The sequence below is a fragment of the Sorex araneus genome, chromosome 4 (assembly GCF_027595985.1).
Source record: "Sorex araneus isolate mSorAra2 chromosome 4, mSorAra2.pri, whole genome shotgun sequence".
NCBI lineage: Eukaryota > Metazoa > Chordata > Mammalia > Eulipotyphla > Soricidae > Sorex > Sorex araneus.
Genome location: NC_073305.1, coordinates 178,315,836 through 178,338,264, shown reverse-complemented (window position 1 = coordinate 178,338,264; position 22,429 = coordinate 178,315,836). Strand labels below are relative to the sequence as shown.

The following is a 22,429-nucleotide window of genomic DNA, read 5'->3' as shown; positions in this document are numbered from 1 at the left end:
CCCGGCGGCTCCGTCCCCCAAAGCCCTGCGAAGGAGGCCACCATGACGCCCCAGCTTGGCCCGCCCTAACGCACACCACTTTATCCTGCTTCACGAGTCTGGAAGCTGCCAAGTGGGGGCCGGAGCAACAGCACAGCAGGTGGGGCCTTTGTCTTGCACACAGCCGACCCGGGTTCAATCCCCGGCATCCTATATGGTCCCCCAAGCACCAATTGCTGGGTGTGACTTCCCTCCCAAAAAAATAAGCTGCCAAGTGAATGATGTTATTTTGGGGGTTCCCCCTTGGCACCCCGTCCCCGGGGCCCACGTGCAGCAGACACTCCCATTCCCACACTTCTGCTCCGCACAGGATCTGGGGGAGGGACGGAGGGAAGACAGTTGGGGGAAGACGCTCGTCTCACCCACTGAGGCCCACACCTGCTTCAGTGGCCAGCCCCGTCTGGAGGGATCCCTGAGCACAGAGCCAGGTGTCAGCTCAGACAACCTCCAGGAGGGGTCCCTGAGCACTGAGCCAGGAGTCAGTCCTGAGCACTGCCAGGTGTGGCCCCAACAACAACCCCACAAAAATCGAACCCAACCCAGGTTTGCAAGTTCATTTCCCTACAGGGCCTGCAGGGGGCAGGGGCGGGCAGGGGAGGGACCTCCCGGGCTGGAAAGATTGGGGGACTCAGCAAGGGCTCATCACATCACACAGAGGAGACAAAAAAAGGCCAGTACAATCTGATGGCGGCAGCAGACCTGCAAGCAAGGTTAGAGGCCAGCTAGGACCCACCATGAGAGGTGCCTCTCCCAGACCCTCAGTGTGGCAGGAAGAATAATGACGGGTCCAGCCCACGGCCACGCACCCCTACTTCCCGGGGCCTGTGAGCGTGGCAGGGCAAGAGTTCAGAATGTGTGTGGAGGTGGCTGCGGGCACTGTTGGGAACGGCAGCGGGGCGGTGGCAGGGCCCAGCTCACCTCTGCTGCAAAGATGGGAACACAGGCGACCACCCAGATGGACGAGGCCAGGAGTAGATCCTGCCCACAGCCTGGCTGGATGTCCAGGGTCGCCTAGAGAAGCAGCACGCCCTGTGGCGGCGGCAGGGCTGCACTATCTAGCCTTCAGACAGCTGAGCTGAGCAGGAAGATGGGACGAGCCCCCAGGGGAGAGCTAACCCCCAAGACAGGCCCCCAAGCGAGGGCTGGGTGACAAGCGCGGGACTGCCAGGGCCTGAGCTGAGCAGGTGGGCGGGAAGAGAGGTCGGGCAGCTGCTGGGGTTGGAGACGGATGGCCCCAAGTCACAGGAGCGCTGGCAAGGAAAGGGAGATGTCCCGGAAACAAAGTATCTAATCCCGCTGTAACAAATGTAGCTCCTTGGCCTGCAGGCACTCTTAGAAAGTGCTTAGGAGGGAGAGATAATACAGACCTAGGGCATTTGCCTGGCGCACAACTGACCCAGTTCAATCCCCGGCATCCCCTGTCGTTTCCCCCAGCACCACCAGCATGAATTCCTCAACTCCTGGGTGCAGAGGCAGGAGTAACCTCGAGCATTGCTGGGTATGACCCAAAAAGTCAAAAAAAAAAAAAGAAAAAAAGCACTTTCCATAGTGCTGCTCCCACGGGGGCCCTGGACATGCGAGTCTGGAGCAAGTGCCCAAGTCCGTCTAGGGTCAAAGCCCCTCAGGTCTCCGCCTGCTTTACGGGAGGGGAGGCGCCCACAGCTGTGGCTCCACTCACTAACCCCTGCTCCTCCCGGCCACCACACACATCTTTAGTAACCTCAGTCCCGTCCCAGCAAACATCGAGGAACATGTCATCTACGTGGCCACTTTAAGGGACTCTTGAACTATTGCTCCAAAAGACAAATCCTGGTGGGCTTTTAGGAATTTCTGCATGCTGACATGAATTTCTGGAGGGAGAAGGCGGCAACTGCCCCCCTCCCGCCACCCCTCAGCTATGCCCAGGGCTTGCTCCTGCCTCTGCACTCTGGGATCACCCCTGGGGGGCTCCGGGGCTCATCTGGGGTGCTGGGACTGGACCTGGATTGGCCGTGTGCACAGTGAGCACCTTAACCCCGTTCTGCATCCCTGGCCCAGGTGCATTCTGCTGTCCCTTCCCAAGTCCATGTGGAAATCTTCACTCAATGTGGCAGTATGAGACAGAGGCTCTCAAATGGCCTGTCCCCCCCCCTCAGACAAAAGGAGGTGGTGGAGGTATATGCTCTGTGCATATACATAAGAGCATTTCTCTCTCTGTTCATAAGTCAACCGAGTATGCGCACCAGAAAAAATAGTAATGATGATGATGCCATCTTTTTCAGTTTTAGAATATATATTCTAGCCTTAAAAATTGTTTTTCCCCTATTTGTGTTGCGATAGTGGGGTTCCCATCCTACTGATGTCTGTTCGCAAGGCTGCACCTGGACAGTCACTTCCCCTGCCCATCCACTGACCGTGCCTGGCTTCTTCTGCCCCATCCACTTCATTTCATTTAGGGTGGGGAATTCTGTTCTTCAGACTCTGCTACTCACAGTGAAAAGGAAAATTACATGACACCCCGGAGGACGCGATTGGTCACTCAGAGCGTCGGGGGCGGGTTCAGGGATCTGACTCCCCCAATGGGGTTCTGAGGAAACTCCTGGGAGGCGGTGACTCAGCAGCATTAGAATCGGGCTGTGAAGACTTTTCTCTTGGCTTCACCCTTTTTTGTTTCGGCGGGATGGCCTTGGATCACACCTGCTGATGCTCAGTCTTCCTCCTGCCTCTGGCTCTGCACTCGGCGATCATTCCTGCCGGGGCTTGAGGGACTGTGGGGTGCCTGGGACCCAACTCAGGTCAGCCACGTGCGAAGCAAGTGCCCTACCCACTGGACTATCTCTCCGGCCCCTCTACTTTTATGTTTGGTCAAGTTTTTCACCCACTTGTAAAATTTGATATTCGTCAGTAGATTGTTGTACATGAACATATACACAGCATTTTTCCCCCTAAGTATACAGTTTTGGATTTCACTGTGTATGTTTTTGCTTAATAGGTATTCGTATGTTTCCTATTATTTTTTTAATTGGTAATGCCAGTGTATTTTCACAGTAGTAACGAAAGGAAACCGTGATGTTTCTGTTAAAATCAAACTTTCATTGAGTACATTCAGCTGGATTTTCTAGAGCTCTATCTAAAGCTTAAGTCTGATCTCTTGAGTTTTAAATCACTTGTATCACTTGACATCCCATTGATCTTCAATTTGCCCTAGTGGGCACCAGTAACATCTTTCGTCCCCATCGAGTAGTGTAGCCCAATGATATCTGCTCGCTCCAGGAACAGGAAGAGCCTCAAACCATTCATTTAGGGTTTTGGCGAAGAAGTCCGACCATCTTGTTGGTGGGCGGCCACGCAGTCTTTTGACGTCCCGTGGAATCCAGTCAGTAAAATGCTGGGATAGAGAAGGGACCACCATTAAATGATGCTTGGAGGGCTCGCTCAGGATGGGAGATGCTGAAAGTACACTATGGACCGAACATGATGGCCACTTAGTACCTGTATTGCAACCTCTAGCACCCAAAGGGAGGGAGAGAGAAAAATGCTCTTATGTATATGCACAGAGCATATACCTCCACCACCTCCACTACCCAGCCACGCCACGCTCCAGGCCGATTTCCGGAGACTTGGGCGGAACCTCACACATGAGTGAAGGTTCTGTCCCACAGAACCAGGAAAAGCAGAACTTTGCGACCTTGGACTCCAGGCTCAAGAGACCCGGAAACAAGATCCTCTGTCTTCCTCCTCCAGTCTCCGGCACCCCAGGGATCAAACCCAGACGAGTTTTAAAAAATGGAAAAAAAAAAAAGAGCACAGCAACAGAAATATCATAGAAAGAAATGGCTGTTCGTGTGAGGGTTCTAATAGGGCTGCTGTATTTCAAATTCTCTGCGCGCTGTTCATACGTACTCTAGCACCATATTTAACAATCCCGCATACATATGCATGCCCGTCTGTCACAGTTATATTTATCCTTATTCGTACATAGGTGAAATATTTCTCTTTGCTCTCATGAGACAAAAATATTGATTCCCCGATGGCTGCATCCCTCCTGCTGGTGAAGTCCACTGTGCCCAGTCAGTCTCTCTCGCCTGTTCACCACATGACAGTCATCAGCCGAGAAGACCTTGTTGCTTTCCCAGTGGTCAGGACACAGCCGTGGCCGAAGCAACTCTTGGAACACAGAGATCGGCCATTTTTGTTTGTTCTGCTGCTCTGGGATCATTCCTGTGATACTTCAGGGCTGCTAGCGGGCTCGTGTTCTGAGGCCTGTCCCCCTTCGGGAGGCATCTGTGCGGTGCAGATGAGGCCTGACCTCATCCGGCACGCAGAGTGTGTGTGTCACCCCTCTGAGCTTTCCCTGGTCAGGGCTGGCATCTCCCAGGAGGCCACGCAGAGCTCCTCTCCCGGGGAGTTGGGGTGCAGGGAACGCCTTCAGTTCTCATTTGTCCTGGATGGTTTTTTATTTCTCCACGTAGCTCCTGTCTCTGCGCTAAGAATTATTCCTGCCTGTGCTTAAGGGAACCGCATGGGAAGACAGGGATTGAACCCGGGTTGGCCGCATGCAAGGCAGACGCCTTACCTATTGTGCTATATCGCTGGGGCCACCCTTCCCTTTGTCCCGGGAGGGTTTCATGTGAGAGGTCGGTGGTGCATCTCCTGTTTCCTTGGCACTTGGGCCGTTTCCTTCTTGCGACTGTGCCACTATAGTCATCCTCTCTCTCTCTCTCTCTCCCTCTCTCTCTCTCTCTCCCTCCCTCTCTCTCTCTCTCTCTCTCTCTCTCTCTCTCTCTCTCTCTCTCTCTCTCTCTCTCTCTCTCTCTCAGCTCTCCCGGGTTCTGGCCATTTTCGTTTGTGTGTCTTCATGGTGTTTTTCGGGTTTATTTTGCCTGGCCCTTGGTGGGTCCCCTGACTCTGCAGGGAAAGTTCTCAGCCAGTATCTTTCCCACTTTTCTTCCTCTTTTCTTTTTCCTCTCTCTGGTATTCTTGCACTGTCAGCACTGTCATCCTGTTGTTCATCGATTTGCTCGAGCGGGCACCAGTAATGTCTTGATTGTGAGACTTGTTACTGTTTTTGGCATATCGAATACGCCACGGGTAGCTTGCCAGGCTCTGCCTTGCGGGCGGGATACTCTCAGTAGCTTGCCGGGCTCTCTGAGAGGGATGGAGAAAGTGAACCCGGGTCAGCTGCGTGCAAGGCAAATGCCCTACCCGCTGTGCTATCGCTCCAGCCAGGCTGGCTGGTATTCTTAGGAGTCAGAAATTATTCCTCTGGCTATTGTCCACCGAATTAATCTTTCCTTCAGTTTGCTTACATCTCATGTCTGTTGCTCAGGGTTTTTTAAAAAATTTTTAAATTGTTTTAAATTATTGAGGTTTTTTGGGAGGGTCGGGGTGGAGCTTTGGTCCACACCCAGCGAGGCTCATAGGTTTTTTCTGGCTCTGCACTCAGGCATTATTCTTTTTTATGTATAGTTTTTAAATTTTATTTTATTTATTTATTTATTTATTTATTTATTTATTTATTTATTTTTTGCTTTATGGGTCACACCTGGCAATGCACAGGGGTTACTCCTGACTCTGCCCTCAGGAATCACCCTTGGCGGTGCTCAGGGGACCGACCATATGGGATGCTGGGAATCGAACTCAGGTCGGCCGCGTGCAAGGCAAATGCCCTACCCGCTGTACTATCTCGTTCCAGCCCCCTTTATTTTTTTAATGAATCACCATGAGGTACAGTTACAGACTTACAGACTTTCGTGATTACATTTCAGTAGTACAATGATCGAGTACCCATCCCTCCACCAGGGCCCATCCTCCACCACCAATGTTCCCAGTATCCCTCCCACCATCCCCACCCCATTCCTCCCCCCGCCTCTGTGGCAGGCACATTCCCTTTCACTCTCTCTCCCTTTGGGTGTTATAGTTTGCAATGCAGGGACTAAGTGGCCATCATGTTCGGTCCATAGTCTACTCTCAGTATCTCCCACCCTGAGCGAGCCCTCTAAGCATCATTCACTTAGTGGTCCCTTCCCCATCCCAGCTGTCAGGCATAACGTTACTCCTGGTGGTGCTGGGGGACCATACTGGGTGCCAGGGATTGAGCCTGAGTCTGCTACGTGCAAAGCAAACACCCCATTCAGGGTACTATCATCACTCCAGCCGCTTTATTGCTTTTCTTAAATTTTTATATCAAAGCTGGAGAGATAGCACAGCGGGTAGGGCCCCAGCATCCTATAAGGTCCCCAGAGCACCGCCGGGAGTAATTCCCGAGTGCATGAGCCAGGAGTAGCCCCTGTGTATCACCGAGTGTGACCCAAAAGAAAAAGCGCAAAAAAAAAATAATTTTTTTAATATATCAATGTGATTGGTTTTAATTTTTTTTTTCCTTATTGGAGGCTGGGCCACACCCTGCAGTACCCAGAGCCTCTACCTGGCTCTATGCTCAAGTGACCTTGTGTGATGAGGGATTTAAACCGGGGTTGGCTGCATGCGAGTCACATGCCGTGCCCAGGTCCTCTCTCCAGCCCCGCCCCTCCTGTGTGCATCAGTTCTTTTGTTCTGTCTCCAAACACACAGCCTTGGTTTTCTGCTTCCCTGACTCCCTGCCCTGTTAGCCTCTGCGGTTCTCTCTCTGTGGACCGCGCCCAGCAGTGCTCAGGGCTTCCCTCCGGCTCTGCTGCGCCAGGCTCACGCCTCACCGGGCTCGGGGGGACCTTACGTGGTGCCAGGGCACGAATCCAGGTGAGCCAGGCGCCAGCGCCCTGCCCATCTTGTCCTCTGGCTCTGGCCGCAGCGCCTTCGGTGCTGGTGGAGTGAATTTCCGTGACGTCCCGCGTCGATTTTTCTCCGAGCTGAGTGCCCGGCTCGGACCAGGCTTTCTTCGTTTCAGCTCGCAGTGAGGAGACCGTTGGCCCAAGGTCATCCCCAGATGGTCTCGAGGGTTGCGGTAAACCTGGGGGCTTCCCTGGGCTTCTGTCCCGTCTCCCAAAGCCCGCAGGTTCCCCTTGGAAGTAATCCTGTCATTATTCCTGGAGGTCCCGCCACTCCGGGTGGTCCAAGCTGCGCTGGGTCCCGCTGTTCCTGGCGAAGCCAGGCCTGGTGGTGCCTCGGGGCAGGGAGACCAGGTGGCAGCCGGCCTGCCGAGAAAGCAGGGCCTGGGCGTGTGGCACTTGAGGGCGCCAGAGCAAGGGGGTGGGGACCCAGGCAGGTCAGTGGGAGCAATGGGAAGGTCAGGGTGGGGGGTGCTGTGGACCCTGCAGGGAACCACTTGTTATTTATGGGCGTCTGCTAACACGGCAAAGCGGAAATCTCCAGGCTCAGGGTCGGGGTGGGGGCGGTGTCTGCACCTGGCTGCTTCCGGTGAGCTCAGGAGCATGGATGGGGCCAGGGAGATGGCTCAGAGCGGGGAGCACGGCCCTGCATGCTGGGCCACAACACTGTGAGCCGCTGAGCACTGCCAGGGCCACCCTCTTGCCCCCCCCCCCCAGGAGAGGTGGATCAGAGGCTGGAGCAGTGGCACAGCAGGTAGGGTGCTGGCGGGCTTGCACGTGGCTGACCTGGGCTTGATCCCTGGCTATGGCCCCCAAGCCCCACCAGGAGTGAGCCCTGAGCATTGCCTGGTATTGTCCAAACCAACCCCCCGGGCCCCACCCCTTGCCTCCATCCTCTCCCAGTCATAAAAAAAAGGGAGGGGGGACTGGAGCGATAACACAGCAGGTAGGGCGTTTGCCTTGCACGTGGCCAACCCGGGTTCAATTCCCAGCATCCCATATGGTCCCCCGAGCACCGCTAGGAGTGATTCCTGAGTGCATGAGCCAGGAATAACTTACACCTGTGCATCGCCGGGTGTGACCCAAAAAGCAAAAAATAAAATAATTTTTTTTTTAATTTAGAAAGGGAGGGGAGGGGATGAGGGGCCGGGGCTGTAGCTTGTTGGTGGAGCGCCTCCCCGGTGTCTGAGGACCCCGTGCGCCCGCCCCAAAAGTGACCAGTGAGACTGTGAAGCTGATTTCACAGCGCCATCAGCAGGTCTCACCTGTTTACTCTTTGGGGGGTGGGCGGCAGGGAGAGGGAACCACACCCAGAGGTGCTCAGGGGTCACTTCTGGCTCTGAACTCAGGAATTACTCCTGGTGGTGCTCGGGGAACCACAGGGGATGCTGGGGATCGAACCCGGGTCGGCCGCGTGCAGGGCTGATGCTCTCCCGCTCTGTCCCGCCTCTCCAGCCTGTTCTGCCAAACTGAAATGCCCTCTTCGGCCCAGATTGGACAGGGACGTCCGGACCTTGCAGGTTCCGGACTGAAGGCCCCCCGCCCCCCCGGGCTGTCCAGCTCTGACCGTGCAGCCTGGCTCGGGGCTCTAAGATCTGCTGACGGGGCCCCTCAGGCCAGCCACAGTTCCTCCGGGCACAGGCCGGGGGCCTCCTCCTGCCCTTGCCTCAGGGGCATCCCCGCTGGGCAGGGGCTCTTGCTTCCTCCCCACCACCCCGCTTAAGTCACCGTGTCCTCACCCCTCTCAACAGTGGCGTCTTCCAGGTCAGCCTGCCACGGACTTGAGGCTTCACAAGAGGTGGGAAAGGCTTGAGTGATGGCGTAGTGGGGAGGGAGGGCGCTTGCCAGTGCCCCATGGTTCCCCCAAGCCCTGCCGGGAGCAATCCCTGAGCACAGAGCCAGGAGTCAGCACTGCTGGGTGTGACCCCCAAAACAGCAGGAAAGGTGGGAAGCAGGTTAGAGGTGTTTCAGTGGGGGCGAGGGGGTCAGGCGGGGCAGGAGTGACCTGCCTCATCTTCACTGTAGCACTGTCCTCCCGTTGCTCATCGATTTGCTCGAGCGGGCACCAGTAACGTCTCCACTGTGAGACTTGTTGTTACTGTTTTTGGCATATTGAATATGCCAAGGGTAGCTTGCCAGGCTCTGCCGTGCAGATGGGATACTCTCGGTAGCTTGCCGGGCTCTCCTGAGGGACGGAGGAATCGAACCCAGGTCAGCCACGTGCAAGGCAAACAACACCCTACCCGCTATGCTATTGCTCCAGCCCTTCCATCCTCACTGTAGGTTATTTTAATGGACACCCCCCCCCCCAAGCACTGACACCTGAAAGCTGCAGGATGGGGCCAGGGCGGGTCACCACCACCGGGACATTCTCCGAACCTCGCCACTGTCACGAGGGACAAAGGCCCTGCCCATGGCTGAGGTCGGGGGGACGCAGGCAGCTCTCATCTGCGAGCCTGCTCTGGAGGGCGGGATGCCAGCCCGCCCCAGGCCCAGCTCTGCAGCCCTGACTGCAGCCTGAGTGCCGCACACAGGAAGCCTGCCTGGGGTGGGGGTGGGGGAAGTGGCTCACCGCAGCACTGCCGGCCTCGCCTCGAACCGCCCCAAGGCTGCACAGACAAGCGGCTCCAGCTAAGAAGAGCTTTTGTCCAGCTTCAGGGTCTCTGTGTGTGATGGTTTTCTCTCTTCGCACTGCCCGTGGATGCCTCTAAGGCAGGGCTGGCAAATGTTAGCGACAAGCGGAGCTGCTTGCTTTGATGTGTTGTGTTTTTGTTTTAATTTTTTATTAGTGAATCACCGTGAGGTGCAGTTACAGACTTACAAACTCACGTGCTTGCTTTTCAGTCATACAATGGCCGAGTGCCCATCCCTCCACCGGTACCCATTCTCCACCACCACAGATCCCAGCATCCCTCCCCACCCCGTCCTCCTCCCACCCCCACCCTGCCTCTGTGGCAGGGCATTCCCTTTTGCTCTCTCTCTCCTTTTGGGTGTTGTGGTTTGCAGTAGAGGTATTAAGTGGTCATCATGTTCGGTCTATAGTCTACTCTCAGCCCACATCTCCCATCCCGAATGGGACCTCCTAGCACCCTTTACTTGGTGGTTCCTTCTCTATCTGAGCTGCCTTTCCCCCCAGCATAGAGGCCGGCTTCTAAGCTGTGGAGTAATCCTCCTGGTCCTTATCTCTACTGTTCTTGGGTGTTAGTCTCCCATTCTGTTACTTTATATTCCACAGATGAGTGCAGTCCTTCTATGTCTGTCCCTCTCTCTCTGACTCATTTCACTTAACATGATACTCTCCATGTTGATCCACCTAGATGCAAATTTCATGACTTCATCTTTTCTAACAGATGTGATGCATTGTTTTTTGTTTCCACTGTCAGGCCTGCGGCCCCGGGGTGGGGTGAGGTGAGGGGGTAGGGTTAGCCCTCGTGGTAGAGCACATATGCCTTCCCTGCATTTGATCCCTGCCGCCAGGAGGCTCTGAGCACTGCCAGCTTGAGCACCGGACCTGCAGCTCTGTGCCCCTTCACCCGGTCAGAAGGGAGGGCGAGACCCGGACTTTGAGAACAACACGCTGCTGAGAACCGAACAGCTGGAGGGACAAGTGATAAGAGCCGTTTCCTAAAGGCAAAGGCCCCAGATTCAGAAGTGACATCTGGAAACCCGGTTCTAATCAAGTTCCCAGTTTTGTTTAGTTTTGGATTTGGGGGTGGGGGGGTTTATACCTAAAACAACCCCAGCCACGCTCAGGGGTTCCTTCTGGTTCTGCACTCAGGAACCACTCCAGGTGGGCTTGGGGGACCATGAGGGATTCCGGCCATAGAACCCAAATCACGACCCACCGGACTATCTCTGGCTTCTCAATTTAAAATTCCCAATTTTAGCGAAGGGCCAAGTTTGCAGGGCTGGAGTGATAGTACCGCAGGCGGGGCATTTGCCTCACACATGGCTGACCCAGCTTCAATCCCCCGCACCCAGTATGCGCCCCCGAGCCCACCACGAGCAATCCCCGAGCACAGAGCCAGGAGTAAGCTCGGAGCACTGCCCCACCACCCCTTGAAAAACAAACCGGACAAAGAAAAAACTCCCAAAACACAAAAACCAAAAGGGCAAGGTGGATTGTTTAGTCCTAAGGCCTGTAGCAACTGGCCGTCCCTGGACGCTGACCTCAGGCCGCACCTGAGCGGGTCACCTGCAGGTCCCTCGTCCCATCCAGCTTCCTGGGGTGCAGGGGGAAGGGGCTTCCCGTTCCATCCTGAGCATCTTGTGGCCTGGTCCCTCCAGCCCTAAGAGGAGAGACTGTCACAAGGGCACGGAGTGGCCTTTCGTCTGAGAGGGGGGGACAGGCCATTTGAGAGCCTCTGTCTCGTACCGCCACATTGAGTGAAGACTTTCACCTGGGACTTGGGAAGGGACAGCAGAATGCACCTGGGCCGGGGATGCAGAACAGGGTTAAGGTGCTCACTGCACACGGCCAATCCAGGTCCAGTCCCAGCACCCCAGATGAGCCCCAGAGCCCTGCCAGGGGTGATCCCAGAGTGCAGAGGCAGGAGCAAGCCCTGGGCATAGCTGAGGGGTGGCAGGAGGGGGGCAGTTGTCTCCTTCTCCCTCCAAAAATTCATGTCTGCATGCCAGAAATTCCTAAAAGCCCACCAGGATTTGTCTTTTGGAGCAATAGTTCAAGAGTCCCTTAAAGTGGCCACGTAGATGACATGTTCCTCAATGTTTGCTGGGACGGGACTGAGGTTACTAAAGGTGGGTGTGGTGGCCAGGAGGAGCAGGGGTTAGTGAGTGGAGCCACAGCCGTGGGCACCTCCCCTCCCGTAAAGCAGGCGGAGACCTGAGGGGCTTTGACCCTAGACGGACTTGGGCACTTGCTCCAGACCCGCATGTCCAGGTGCCCGGGTGGGACCAGCATTAAGGAAAGTGCTTTTTTTTTTTTTTTTTTTGGCTTTGGGTCATACCCAGCAATGCTCGGGGTTACTCCTGCCTCTGCACCCAGGAGTTCCTGCTGGTGGTGCTGGGGGAACCATAGGGGATGCCAGGGATTGAACTGGGTCAGTTGTGCGCCAGGCAAACGCCCTAGGGCTGTACTATCTCTCCCTCCTAAGCACTTTCTAAGAGTGCCCGCAGGCCAAGGAGCTACATTTGTTACAGCGGGATTAGATACTTTGTTTCCGGGACATCTCCCTTTCCTGTAACAGCTACCAGTTGTGCTTGCCAGTGCTCCTGTGACTTGGGGCCATCCATCTCCAACCCCAGCAGCTGCCCGACCTCTCTTCCCACCCACCTGCTCAGCTCAGCCCCTGGCAGTCCCGCGCTTGTCACCCAGCTTGGAGGCCTGTCTTGGGGATTAGCTCTCCCTTGGGGGCTCGTCCCATCTTCCCGCTCAGCTCAGCTGTCTGAAGGCTAGATAGTGCAGCCCTGCCGCCACCACAGGGCGTGCTGCTTCTCTAGGCGACCCTGGACATCCAGCCAGGCTGTGGGCAGGATCCACTCCTGGCCTCGTCCATCTGGGTGGTCGCCTGTGTTCCCATCTTTGCAGCAGAGGTGAGCTGGGCCCTGCCGCCGCCCCGCTGCCGTTCCCACAGTGCCCGCAGCCACCTCCACACACATTCTGAACTCTTGCCCTGCCACGCTTGCAGGCCCTGGGAAGTAGGGGTGCGTGGCCGTGGGCTGGACCCGTCATTATTCTTCCTGCCACACTGAGGGTCTGGGAGAGGCACCTCTCATGGTGGGTCCTAGCTGGCCTCTAACCTTGCTTGCAGGTCTGCCGCCGCCATCAGACTGTACTGGCCTTTTTTTGTCTCCTCTGTGTGATGTGATGAGCCCTCGCTGAGTCCCCCAATCTTTCCAGCCCGGGAGGCCCCTCCCCTGCCCACCCCTGCCCCCTGCAGGCTCTGTAGGGAAATGAACTTGCAAACCTGGTTGGGGTTCGATTTTTGTGGGGTTGTTATTGGGGCCACACCTGGCAGTGCTCAGGGCTGACTCCTGGCTCTGTGCTCAGGGATCCCTCCAGACGGGGCTGGCCACTGAAGCAGGTGTGGGCCTCAGTGGGTGAGACGAGCGTCTTCCCCCAACTGTCTTCCCTCCGTCCCTCCCCCAGATCCTGTGCGGAGCAGAAGTGTGGGAATGGGAGTGTCTGCTGCACGTGGGCCCCGTGGATGGGGTGCCAAGGGGGAACCCCCAAAATAACATCATTCACTTGGCAGCTTTATTGGGGAGGGGGGTCACACCCAGTGATCGGTGCTTGGGGGACCATATGGGATGCCGGGGATTGAACCCGGGTTGGCTGCGTGCAAGACAAAGGCCCCACCTGCTGTACTGTTGCTCCAGCCCTCACTTGGCAGCTTTCAGACTCGTGAAGCAGGATAAAGTGGTGTGCGTTAGGGCGGGCCAAGCTGGGGCGTCACGGTGGCCTCCTTCAGCAGGGCTTTGGGGGACGGAGCCGCCGGGCGGTGCCGGGCTGGTTGGCTGCATCACAGGGTTGGAAATGGCCAGAGAGTAGCCACGTGTCCAGTGGAAGGGAGCGGGCAGCAAGTCCTGACCAGGGGCACGTGGAGGGTGTGCTAAGGGGACTGAGGCCAGGGCAGGAGGCTAGGGGGTTTCACAGAGCCCCCCCAAGATTGGAGCGGATGGTGCCAGCTGGGCTGTGGCTGGACTCAGTGCTCTGAGATGACATTTGGGGCAGGGTGACTATCGCAAGCCAGGCCAGGACCTGGGACAGACACGGTCCACCTGTTCCGGATGAGGACTCACCCGGCAGTGCTCAGGACTAACTCGTGCCTCTGTGTTCAGGGATCATTTCTGGCAGGCTCCCGTGACCACATGGAGTGCCAGGAATTAAACCTGGTCCGGGCACATGCAAGGCAAGCGCCCTATCCACTATACTCGGGCCCCAAAGGGCAAATTTCAGCATGTTCGAGACTTCCAGGTCACATGACAAAACGTAAGGACACTGTCTACGTGCTGGAGACTTGGTGCACTTCCAGGAGTGACAGCCCCCCCAACACACAGACACACACCCACACACACACCCACACACAAAGTAAAAATAGAGGACAGAGCCAGGACTTCAGACACACACACACACACACACACACACACACACACACACACACACACACACACAAAGAATGAAGAGAGGACAGAGCCAGGATCTCGAACCCTGGGCAAGTTACAGCCCGGCCAGGTTCTGGCTCCCAGCTGCAGAGGGCAGTGCAGAGCGTGGGAGCCGCGAGTGGGGACAGGGTGCGAGTTTGTGTCCTGTGTGCCGCCCAGACGGGCTCCAGCCGCGGCAGCTCTCACCGAGGAGCCGGCAGGAAGCCCATCCGTGTTCTCCAGCCAGCTGGAAATGCAGTATGAGGCGAAGTCAGGTCTCTACACGGAGAACTTTTCTGGAAAGTGACTGTAGTTTGCTTTTTATTTTTGGTTTTGGAGCCATACTCAGAGATGCTCAGGAATTACTCCTGGCAGTGCGGGGGGGGAAGGGGGACTTTTATGGGCTGTCAGGGATCGAATGTGAGTCGACCACGTACAAGACAAACTCCCCGTCTGCTGTTCTATCACTCCAGCCCCCAAATAACTGTAGTTGAAACGGGTCTTTCCCACGTTGTGGGGGCCGCCTTTGTACTGGGGATGAACTCCGGCAGCGACTGGGCCTTAATCAGCATCTCGGTGCTGCCGAGGGGAAAGGCCCGGCTCGGTCTGGTGGCTGTCCCGGGCATCAGCAGGTGGCTGACTGGGGTCATGTTCATCTCACTGATGGCATTTCCTAGGTCAGACCTTCTGGCAGCTAAGGGACAGCGTGGTCGGTGCCCAGACATCAACAATAGTGAGGGTGGAGGCAGCTGGCCCTAGTCGGAGGGCATCTACACGGACCAGACTGAGACAGTGACCAGCCCAGGAGCTGGGAAACGTCGTCCAAAGACAGGACAGTGTTGTGCACTGCCCGCCTGGGTTCAGTGGCATCCCGTATTGTCCTTTGAGCACTGCCAGGGGAATTCCTGAGTGAAGAGCCAGGAGTCAAGCCCTGAGCACCACTGGGTGTGGCCCCAAAAGCAAACAAGCAAAAGAAAGGCAGGAGGATGTAAGGGCCAGGGAGGCACCCAGAGGGCTGGTGGGTTGGAAAGAATCACTGGGAATGGCCCCAAAGCAAAAAAAAAAAAAAAAATCTGTTAAAAAGTGTCCAGAAGGCGAAGGGCGTGGCTCAGCCCCACCTCTGTGGACCTGCCTCTGACATGCTGACTGTGTAAGGCCCCAGGTGGGTTCAGTTTCTGGCACTGCAGAAACTTCTGGGAGTTTCAGGGGAATTGTAACATTGAGGACTCAATCCTTTGAGGAGCTGAAGAGAAAACGGAGGAATAAAGTTACTAACTCAAGTCAAAACAGTGGAGGGGGTAGAGCATTTCAAAGGGGGAAAAGCAGGAGGGTGAGGGGGAGGGCAAGACGCCGCTTAGAGCAGGGGCACTGCTGTTCCCGTCACACGGGCTGGAAACCAAACCAAGGTGCTGTGAGGTGTGCTTTCCAGGGCAGTCTCTCTGTGCTGGGGTGACTAAGCCTCGCCACTGCATGGGCCAGGGTGCTTGCCTCGAGCACAGACACGCTCTGCGCAGTTGCTGGGCTGCGGCTCTTTCCCTCTCGACACCTACACCGTCAGCACCCCGACGGAATCACAGGGACAGACTGCTTTTATGGGGCTTGCAGGGGGACTCTTGGGTCACGCCCGGCGAAGCTCAAGGGTTCCTCCTGGCTCTACACTCAGGAATTACTCTTTGGTGGTGCCTGGGGGACCCTATATTGGGGATTGAACCCAAGTCAGCCACGTACTATCGCTCTGGGCACCAAACTAATTTTTTTTTAATTTATTTTATTGGATCACCATGTGGAAAGTTACAAAGCTTTCAGGTTTGGTCTCAGTTATGCAATGTTTGAACAACCATCCCTTCACCAGTGCACATATTCCACCACCAAGAATCACAGTATACCTCCCCTCCCACCCCCCAGCCCCCAGTGTAGCTGATAAATTTCACTTTACTTTGATTACATTCAATATTTAAAAAAAAAAACCCTATTATTGTTTGTAATTTCTCCCCCAAAACTACTTTTAAAATGTGTCCCCATTGGAGGTGGGAAATGTGCCCCCGGGAAGGGGCCAGTGTTGGAACACTCAATGGCTGAAACCCAATCCTGAACAACTTTGTAACTGTGTGTCTCAGTGATACCGTCTAAAAAGAAAATGTGTCCGCAGTGTCCCAAAAATGCAATCCAGGGAGGTTAAAGAGGAGACTCCTCACCTGTTACTGGGGGGCACAGGGAAGGGGGAATAGAATCAAGCACATGCTCACATATACAGAGCACTCTGCCAGGGGCCTCCGCCTCCAGCCCTCTCCTCAAGTCTAAGGTCAAGGCTAATTTGTTGAACCCCTCAGCCCAGCTCAGAATGCAGAACCTCTGGGTCAGTGCTGAGAGCAGCGCCACCTAGTGGTGAATGTGCAGCAACTCGAGTGTCCCAGGTCGGCCGGTGGGCACTGGTAGTTTCCTAGCAGTGCTCAGGGATCACTCCTGGTGGGGCTCAGGGACCGCAGGAATCGAACATGGGTCGGCTGTGTGCAGGCAGACACCCTAAGCACTGTACTGTCGCTCCGGCTCCTGAGCCGCTAAAAGCGTACACATATGAGCGAGCTTCAGTGTACCCCCTTTTTGGTACACAGGGGCTGGGGTTGGTGCTCAGAGCTTATTCCTGGCACTGCCGGAGGCCAAGCCAGGGTCAGCCACACGCAAGTGCTTTATCCCCCCTCTCGCGTGTCTAGCCCAGGCAGAGTATTTCTTGGGAGAAACCTGTACAAGAAAAACCATCTGTAGGTAGATGCCGGGGCCAGCGGCCTTCGGAGGAGGGGCGGGGGGAATTCGGGCCTATTTCCTGAGTACATTTCAATACACGTAGGCTATTTCCGGAATTTTCCTGATGCAGGTTATGAACGAGAAACTGCAGCACTGCATGGAACTCACCGACCTGATGCGCAACCACCTCAATGAGAAGCGGGCACTGCGCCTGGAGTGGATGATCGTCATCCTCATCACCATAGAGGTGAGCGAAAACACAGCCAGAGGGGCCTGGAGCCATCGCACAGAGGGGAGGGCGTTTGCCTGGCACCCAGCCAGCCTGGGTTCAGCACCCCCTCCAACACACACACACACACACACACACACCTGCATGGTCCCCTGAGCTCCAAGAGCTGTAATTCCTGGGTGCAGAGCCAGGACACACACACACACACACACACACACACACACACCCTGCATGGTCCCCTGAGCTCCAAGAGCTGTAATTCCTGGGTGCAGAGCCAGGACACACACACACACACACACACACACACACACACACACACACACACACACACACACACACACACACACACACACACACACACACACACACACACACACACACACACACACACACACACACACACACACACACACACACACACACACACACACACACACACACACACACACACACCCCCCTGCATGGTCCCCTGAGCCCCAAGAGCTGTAATTCCTGGGTGCAGAGCCAGGACACACACACACACACACACACACACACACACACACACACACACACCCCTGCATCACACACCCCTGCATGGTCCCCTGAGCTCCAAGAGCTGTAATTCCTGGGTGCAGAGCCAGGACACACACACACACACACACACACACACACACACACACACACACACACACCCCTGCATGGTCCCCTGAGCTCCAAGAGCTGTAATTCCTGGGTGCAGAGCCAGGAGGAACCCCTGAGCACCCCTGGGTCTGGCCCAAATACAAATGTCCCCAAAAAAAGCGACATAGAAAATGATGGGGAAACCTATTACTGTGATTCAAGTCCGCCTTGCCATGTTGCAGGGACTGCCGTATTTTGCACGTGCACTAAAATGGGATTTTTGGAATAGCCCCATTTTAAAAAATGGCCTTCGGAGGGGAAGCTCTGGCTATAAATTACGTCCACTGTGGCTCCCAACTGAAGCTCCCGGGCTGGGAAAAGGGTCTTCTCTTAATAGGGGCGTTTTTTTGTTTTTTAATTCCATCATCGGGAGATCACAGTAACGAAGCTGTTCAAGATTGGGCTTCAGCCACACAATGTTCCCAACACCCGCCCCTTCACCAGCACACATTTCCCACCACCAAGGTTTAGGGGCAATTTATTAATTCCGTCTTAGAAGTCACTTTGTACCAATGGTTTGTTACAACTCATTCTTTCACCCTCAGGTAATGTTTGAGCTGGGGCGAGTATTTTTTCATATCAAGTGATCACCACAGGGAAGTGTTGCAAGAAATTCAAGTTCTACAATCAAAACAAAGTGTTCACTACTGGGGGGGGGGGTAAGGGGAGAGTCTCTTATTTAATAAGTATTTAATTTTTTAATCAAGAAATTGTTAAGATTTTTTCAGCTCCTAAATGCATTGCTGCTTGAATAAAAATTATGAATGTGTTGAATCCGTATCACTGATAGAATTTTTCATTTTTCCCATTTTATTTTTATTTTAGAAATCAAGTTCCGTTTCATGACTTGCCTTATTACCCTGTACTTCCCTGTATGATGGTCACACTGGCTTTAAACATTACTGACACAAAGTTAAAAAGCTTCCCATAACGGTTGCACCCCTTCTGTGCCGAGTGGGAAGCACGTGCAGCAGGTGTAGTGCGGTGCAGTGCACCGCGTGCCAGGGAGTTTCCCGAGACTGTGAACGCCCTTGGCCGTCTAACGCCGGTGTGCCAACAGCGGCTGCTCGGAGGGGGTGTTCAGTCTAACCACTCCAGACCCTATCAGTGGCTGTGTCGCACAGGATGTATGCTGTCCGATACACACTGGCCGCTTCTCTCAATGCATCCAGACGCCCTCCCTGCTGCAGCAGGGCTCCGGCCCCGGGTTTGTAAGCAGAGCCCACTCCCCGGGAAGCATCCCCCTCCCTCGAGCACAGGAGGGCGCGCAATACTTCAACGTGGGAACTCTGTGTCAGAGTCACTCTGTGGCTAAAGGGGACCCCTAGTTTCCCTTTTTGGGAGAGGCCAGTGCTGGGGAGGGCGGCAGTGCAGGGGCCAGCAGAGGTGTGATGTGACGGGCGTGGCTCTAAGGACAATGATCTATGACCCTGGTCCCCACACAATGAGAAGAAAACAATGTCCAATTAAATCATTGACTTTATTGAAGGGATCATGTTAAAATTCAACTCGAGGTATTACAGTCATTACAGTCGCGGTCACAGTGGGCAGGTTGGAGTCCTCCCTGCCCAGGGCAGGGTAGGCTGGGATGTGTCGAGAGGGCTCGGCTTGGGTGTGTGAAGCCCTGACACAACACAGGTACCTCACATAAAAATCAACCCTCCCCCTCCCCCCCCACTCGCAGGCCACCCACGTGTTTGTGCACATACTTACGATCTATCAGAAAAGACAAATCTTATGATTTAAACTTAGGGAATTCGGATTTCTTGACATGACAGTTTTTTTAAGTCACAACTTACCTAGTAAAATAATACCTACGAATGTTGTGGGGAAAAAGCTATTCTCCTGAGTCTCTCCTCAGCCACTCCAGAGGTCCTCCCCGGAGCCTGTCAGCTTAGTACTGGGTGGGCCCTGCAGCTGTGCTGGAGGCTAGGACAGGCCACAGCTAAGCCCGACCCAGCCCCCAGGCCCAACAGGCGACTCCACGGCAAATCAATGAACCACTCGGGCTTCCTAGTGTGTAAAATGGGTTTAAGCACAGCAACATCTCCCAGGGTTGCTATGGGGATTAGGAGAGTAAACAGATGAGAATTGCTGGCACACAAATCCACTGAAGGTAAAACCCTAGGGAGGTGAAGTCAAGGTGAAGTCAAACCCCAGGATCTGAACTCTGGCCGGGAAGCCTCAGGGTTAGCAGAGCCCGGAAGGCGCTTCCTGCATGAGTGCAGGCTCTTTTGACTAGCAAGGGACAAACCCAATCTTTGCAATGCCTGCTTTGCATACAGCAGGGAACTGCGGGCTGCCTTGCCGGGGAGCCAGTGAGTAGCACAAGCTTGCAGGTAGGAGGCTGGCCCCAGGCTTACATTCTGTGACAAAACTCACTCAACTAGCTTTAGTCACTGTCCTGTTCAGCCTTCCCAAAACACGGGGCTCAGGCCCACAGCCAGCTGGGGTCCCCGAGGCCTGGAGTCCTGTGTCCCATCCACACACATCTAAATCCTCAGGCTGCAGCCTAACTCTGAACTTCTGACCGGAGTCTCTTTCCTGGCCAGTTTACAGAGCACGGAAGTGGCCTCTCCCCCGCCCCGCGTACTGAACCCAGAAAGGCCCAGGCTCTTTCTGAGGGGACGGGTGGTGGGGGAAGAGTCCCCAAATGCGTCCAATTTAAATGTTTACTCAGACTTGCTCTATTGGTTTTGAACTGCCCTTTAAGGAAGGTGTCCGCTCTCTCTCTCAAAGCCCCTTCCTCACAGGTGCTATTCTCCCATGAAACAGAACAGGATCGCGGGGAGGAAAACGTTTAGGGGTTACAAAACCATGGATTTCATACATGCACAACAATTCTTTTTAAAAAAGGCTGTTTTATTGCAGCACAACCCGAAACACTCAAATGCCTGAAAACAGACTGTTTCAACATGCCCCAATCATGTAAATAAAATAGGAAAGCATGAGGGACTGGCAAGCCTACTCCGAGACAAGCAACACAACACAGGAAGTTGGGACTTGCTATCCTGGGGGTCAAGACACCGGCAGAGGGGGACAAACCTGTGCTGGACCGCAGGAAAACAAGCATCCAAGGAGGTGGAGGTCAGCTGGACTCACAGATGTTCTGGGAGAAGCCAGCAGTGAGGGGGGAGGCCAGAGAGTGACTCGCGGAGCCGTTCTGGGGGCTTTACTGTCTGCACTCGGAATCAAGCCGCAGGGGCCAAAGGGACAGCACAGCAGCGAGGGCGTCGGCCTGGCACAGGACTGGCCCGGGTTCCATCCCCAGAATCCCACGTAGTCCCCTCCCCAAGCAAGGCCAGGAGTAACCCCTGAGCACTGCCAGATAGCCCCCCCCCACAAAAAAAAACAACACCAACAAAAGATACATTCTGTGTAAGTAGAAAGCCCTGACCTTTTAAATTCGATTAGCACATGAGACTTTTTTCATGAACTTTTAAAATGCTCATATAAAAACACAGACAAGAATGCTTCTTGAGCTCATCACATGAAGACAATAACAAATATTATATAATTCCGGCCAAATCTAAACCACTCGGCGTTAGTCTCGAATCCAAGATGTTGCTCTTCGTTTTAAAAAGCCTGATCTCGGGAGGGGACGGGCGAGCCCCACAGCCGTTCTTGCCTTCCAGGCCCCTCAGGCCGCCCAGGTGAAATATTTTGGCTTTTCCGGAGTGACATATCCAAGCTCTCCAACACTGGGCTGGAGCGAGAGAACAGCGGGGAGGGCGTCTGCCTTGCACGCGGCCGATCTGGGTTCGATGACCGGCATCCCATATGGTGCCAGGAGCAATTCCTGAGTGCAGAGCCAGGAATAACCCCCAAGCATCCATCGCTGGGTGTGACCCAAAAAGAAAAAAAAAACAAAAAAACAGACCTCTTCAACAGCGACATCCCAGCAGCATCCCCCCTTCGCTGCTGACTGACGGAACACCAGCACAGAAAGCCAAACCTGTCACCAGTGCTTGGAAAAGTCTGACAAAATCGTAAATGTCCCCATGGTGAGATACCACAACTTTCAAAATTTTTCTTCTACGGAACTATCTTTGAATCGCTCCATTACACAACGAGTGGTGACAAGCAGGCGACAATGGGGATGGGACTGGTGTCGTGACATGAATGCCCGCCACAAATCCTCACACCTTTGTAAACCATTGTGTTTATTATAAATGAAGTCGGGGAAGGCCTGGGCCCCGCGGCCGGACAGAGTGAGAGGGACAGACTCCTGCTCGCATGCAGCAGACCCGGGCTCAGTCCCCACGGCCAGGAGTGATGCCCGAGCAATGCAGAGTGGCCCCAAAGACACAAGCATCAAAAGCCTGGGGCACGGAGCTGGCTCTACTGGCCAGAACTCAGGCCTGCTGCAGGCCAGAGGCCCGGCTCCGTTCCTAGACGCTCGGTCGGCCCCGCGTGCCCCGCACACAAGAACCCCAGGATGTGGCCAAGGACCCCAGGATGTGGCCCACAGACTTCTCGAGAGCTTTGTGCGTCTGAGATTATTATCTTAGATTTCAGATTCTGACTCCAGCACCCTGATGGCAACCGAGGCCGGCTGACGCACTCGTGCGCCGGTTCTGGAGAGCCCGGTCGGCCTGCAGCTGGAAGGCGTGTGCTTTCCTCCCGGCCCGGCCCAGGCTCCGGGGCTCCTGGGGCGCCACCCTCCCCGGGGAACCCAGAAAGAACTAAGGCAGCGGGCCTAGGCAGGAATGACAGCCCTCCTTCCCATCTACGCAGACACAACGCTACGGCAGGCCTCAGGGCCAGAGAGCCTCGTGCGCAGTCCGGCTGGAACTGGGCATCACATCAGCGCCCGAGCACTGAGCCAGGAGTAGCCACTGGCGACTGACTGTGAGTGTGATTCTGAATACGGCCACTCGTACTCCGAAAGGCACACACGCCGAGG

General features: G+C 55.1%; 1 protein-coding gene across 2 annotated transcripts in view; it reads left to right on the top strand.

Moving 5' to 3' along the window:
- RMND1 (required for meiotic nuclear division 1 homolog) overlaps positions 1 to 18,199 on the top strand; it is a 48,713-nt gene extending 30,514 nt beyond the window's left edge. For both annotated transcript variants that reach the window (XM_055134913.1, XM_055134912.1), the window contains 2 exons: positions 16,762 to 16,878; positions 18,069 to 18,199. In XM_055134913.1, coding sequence (XP_054990888.1) covers positions 16,762 to 16,878; positions 18,069 to 18,110 — 159 coding nt within the window. In that variant the 3' untranslated portion in view covers positions 18,111 to 18,199. The remainder of the gene's footprint in view (positions 1 to 16,761; positions 16,879 to 18,068) is intronic.
- The last annotated feature ends 4,230 nt before the right edge of the window (positions 18,200 to 22,429 follow it).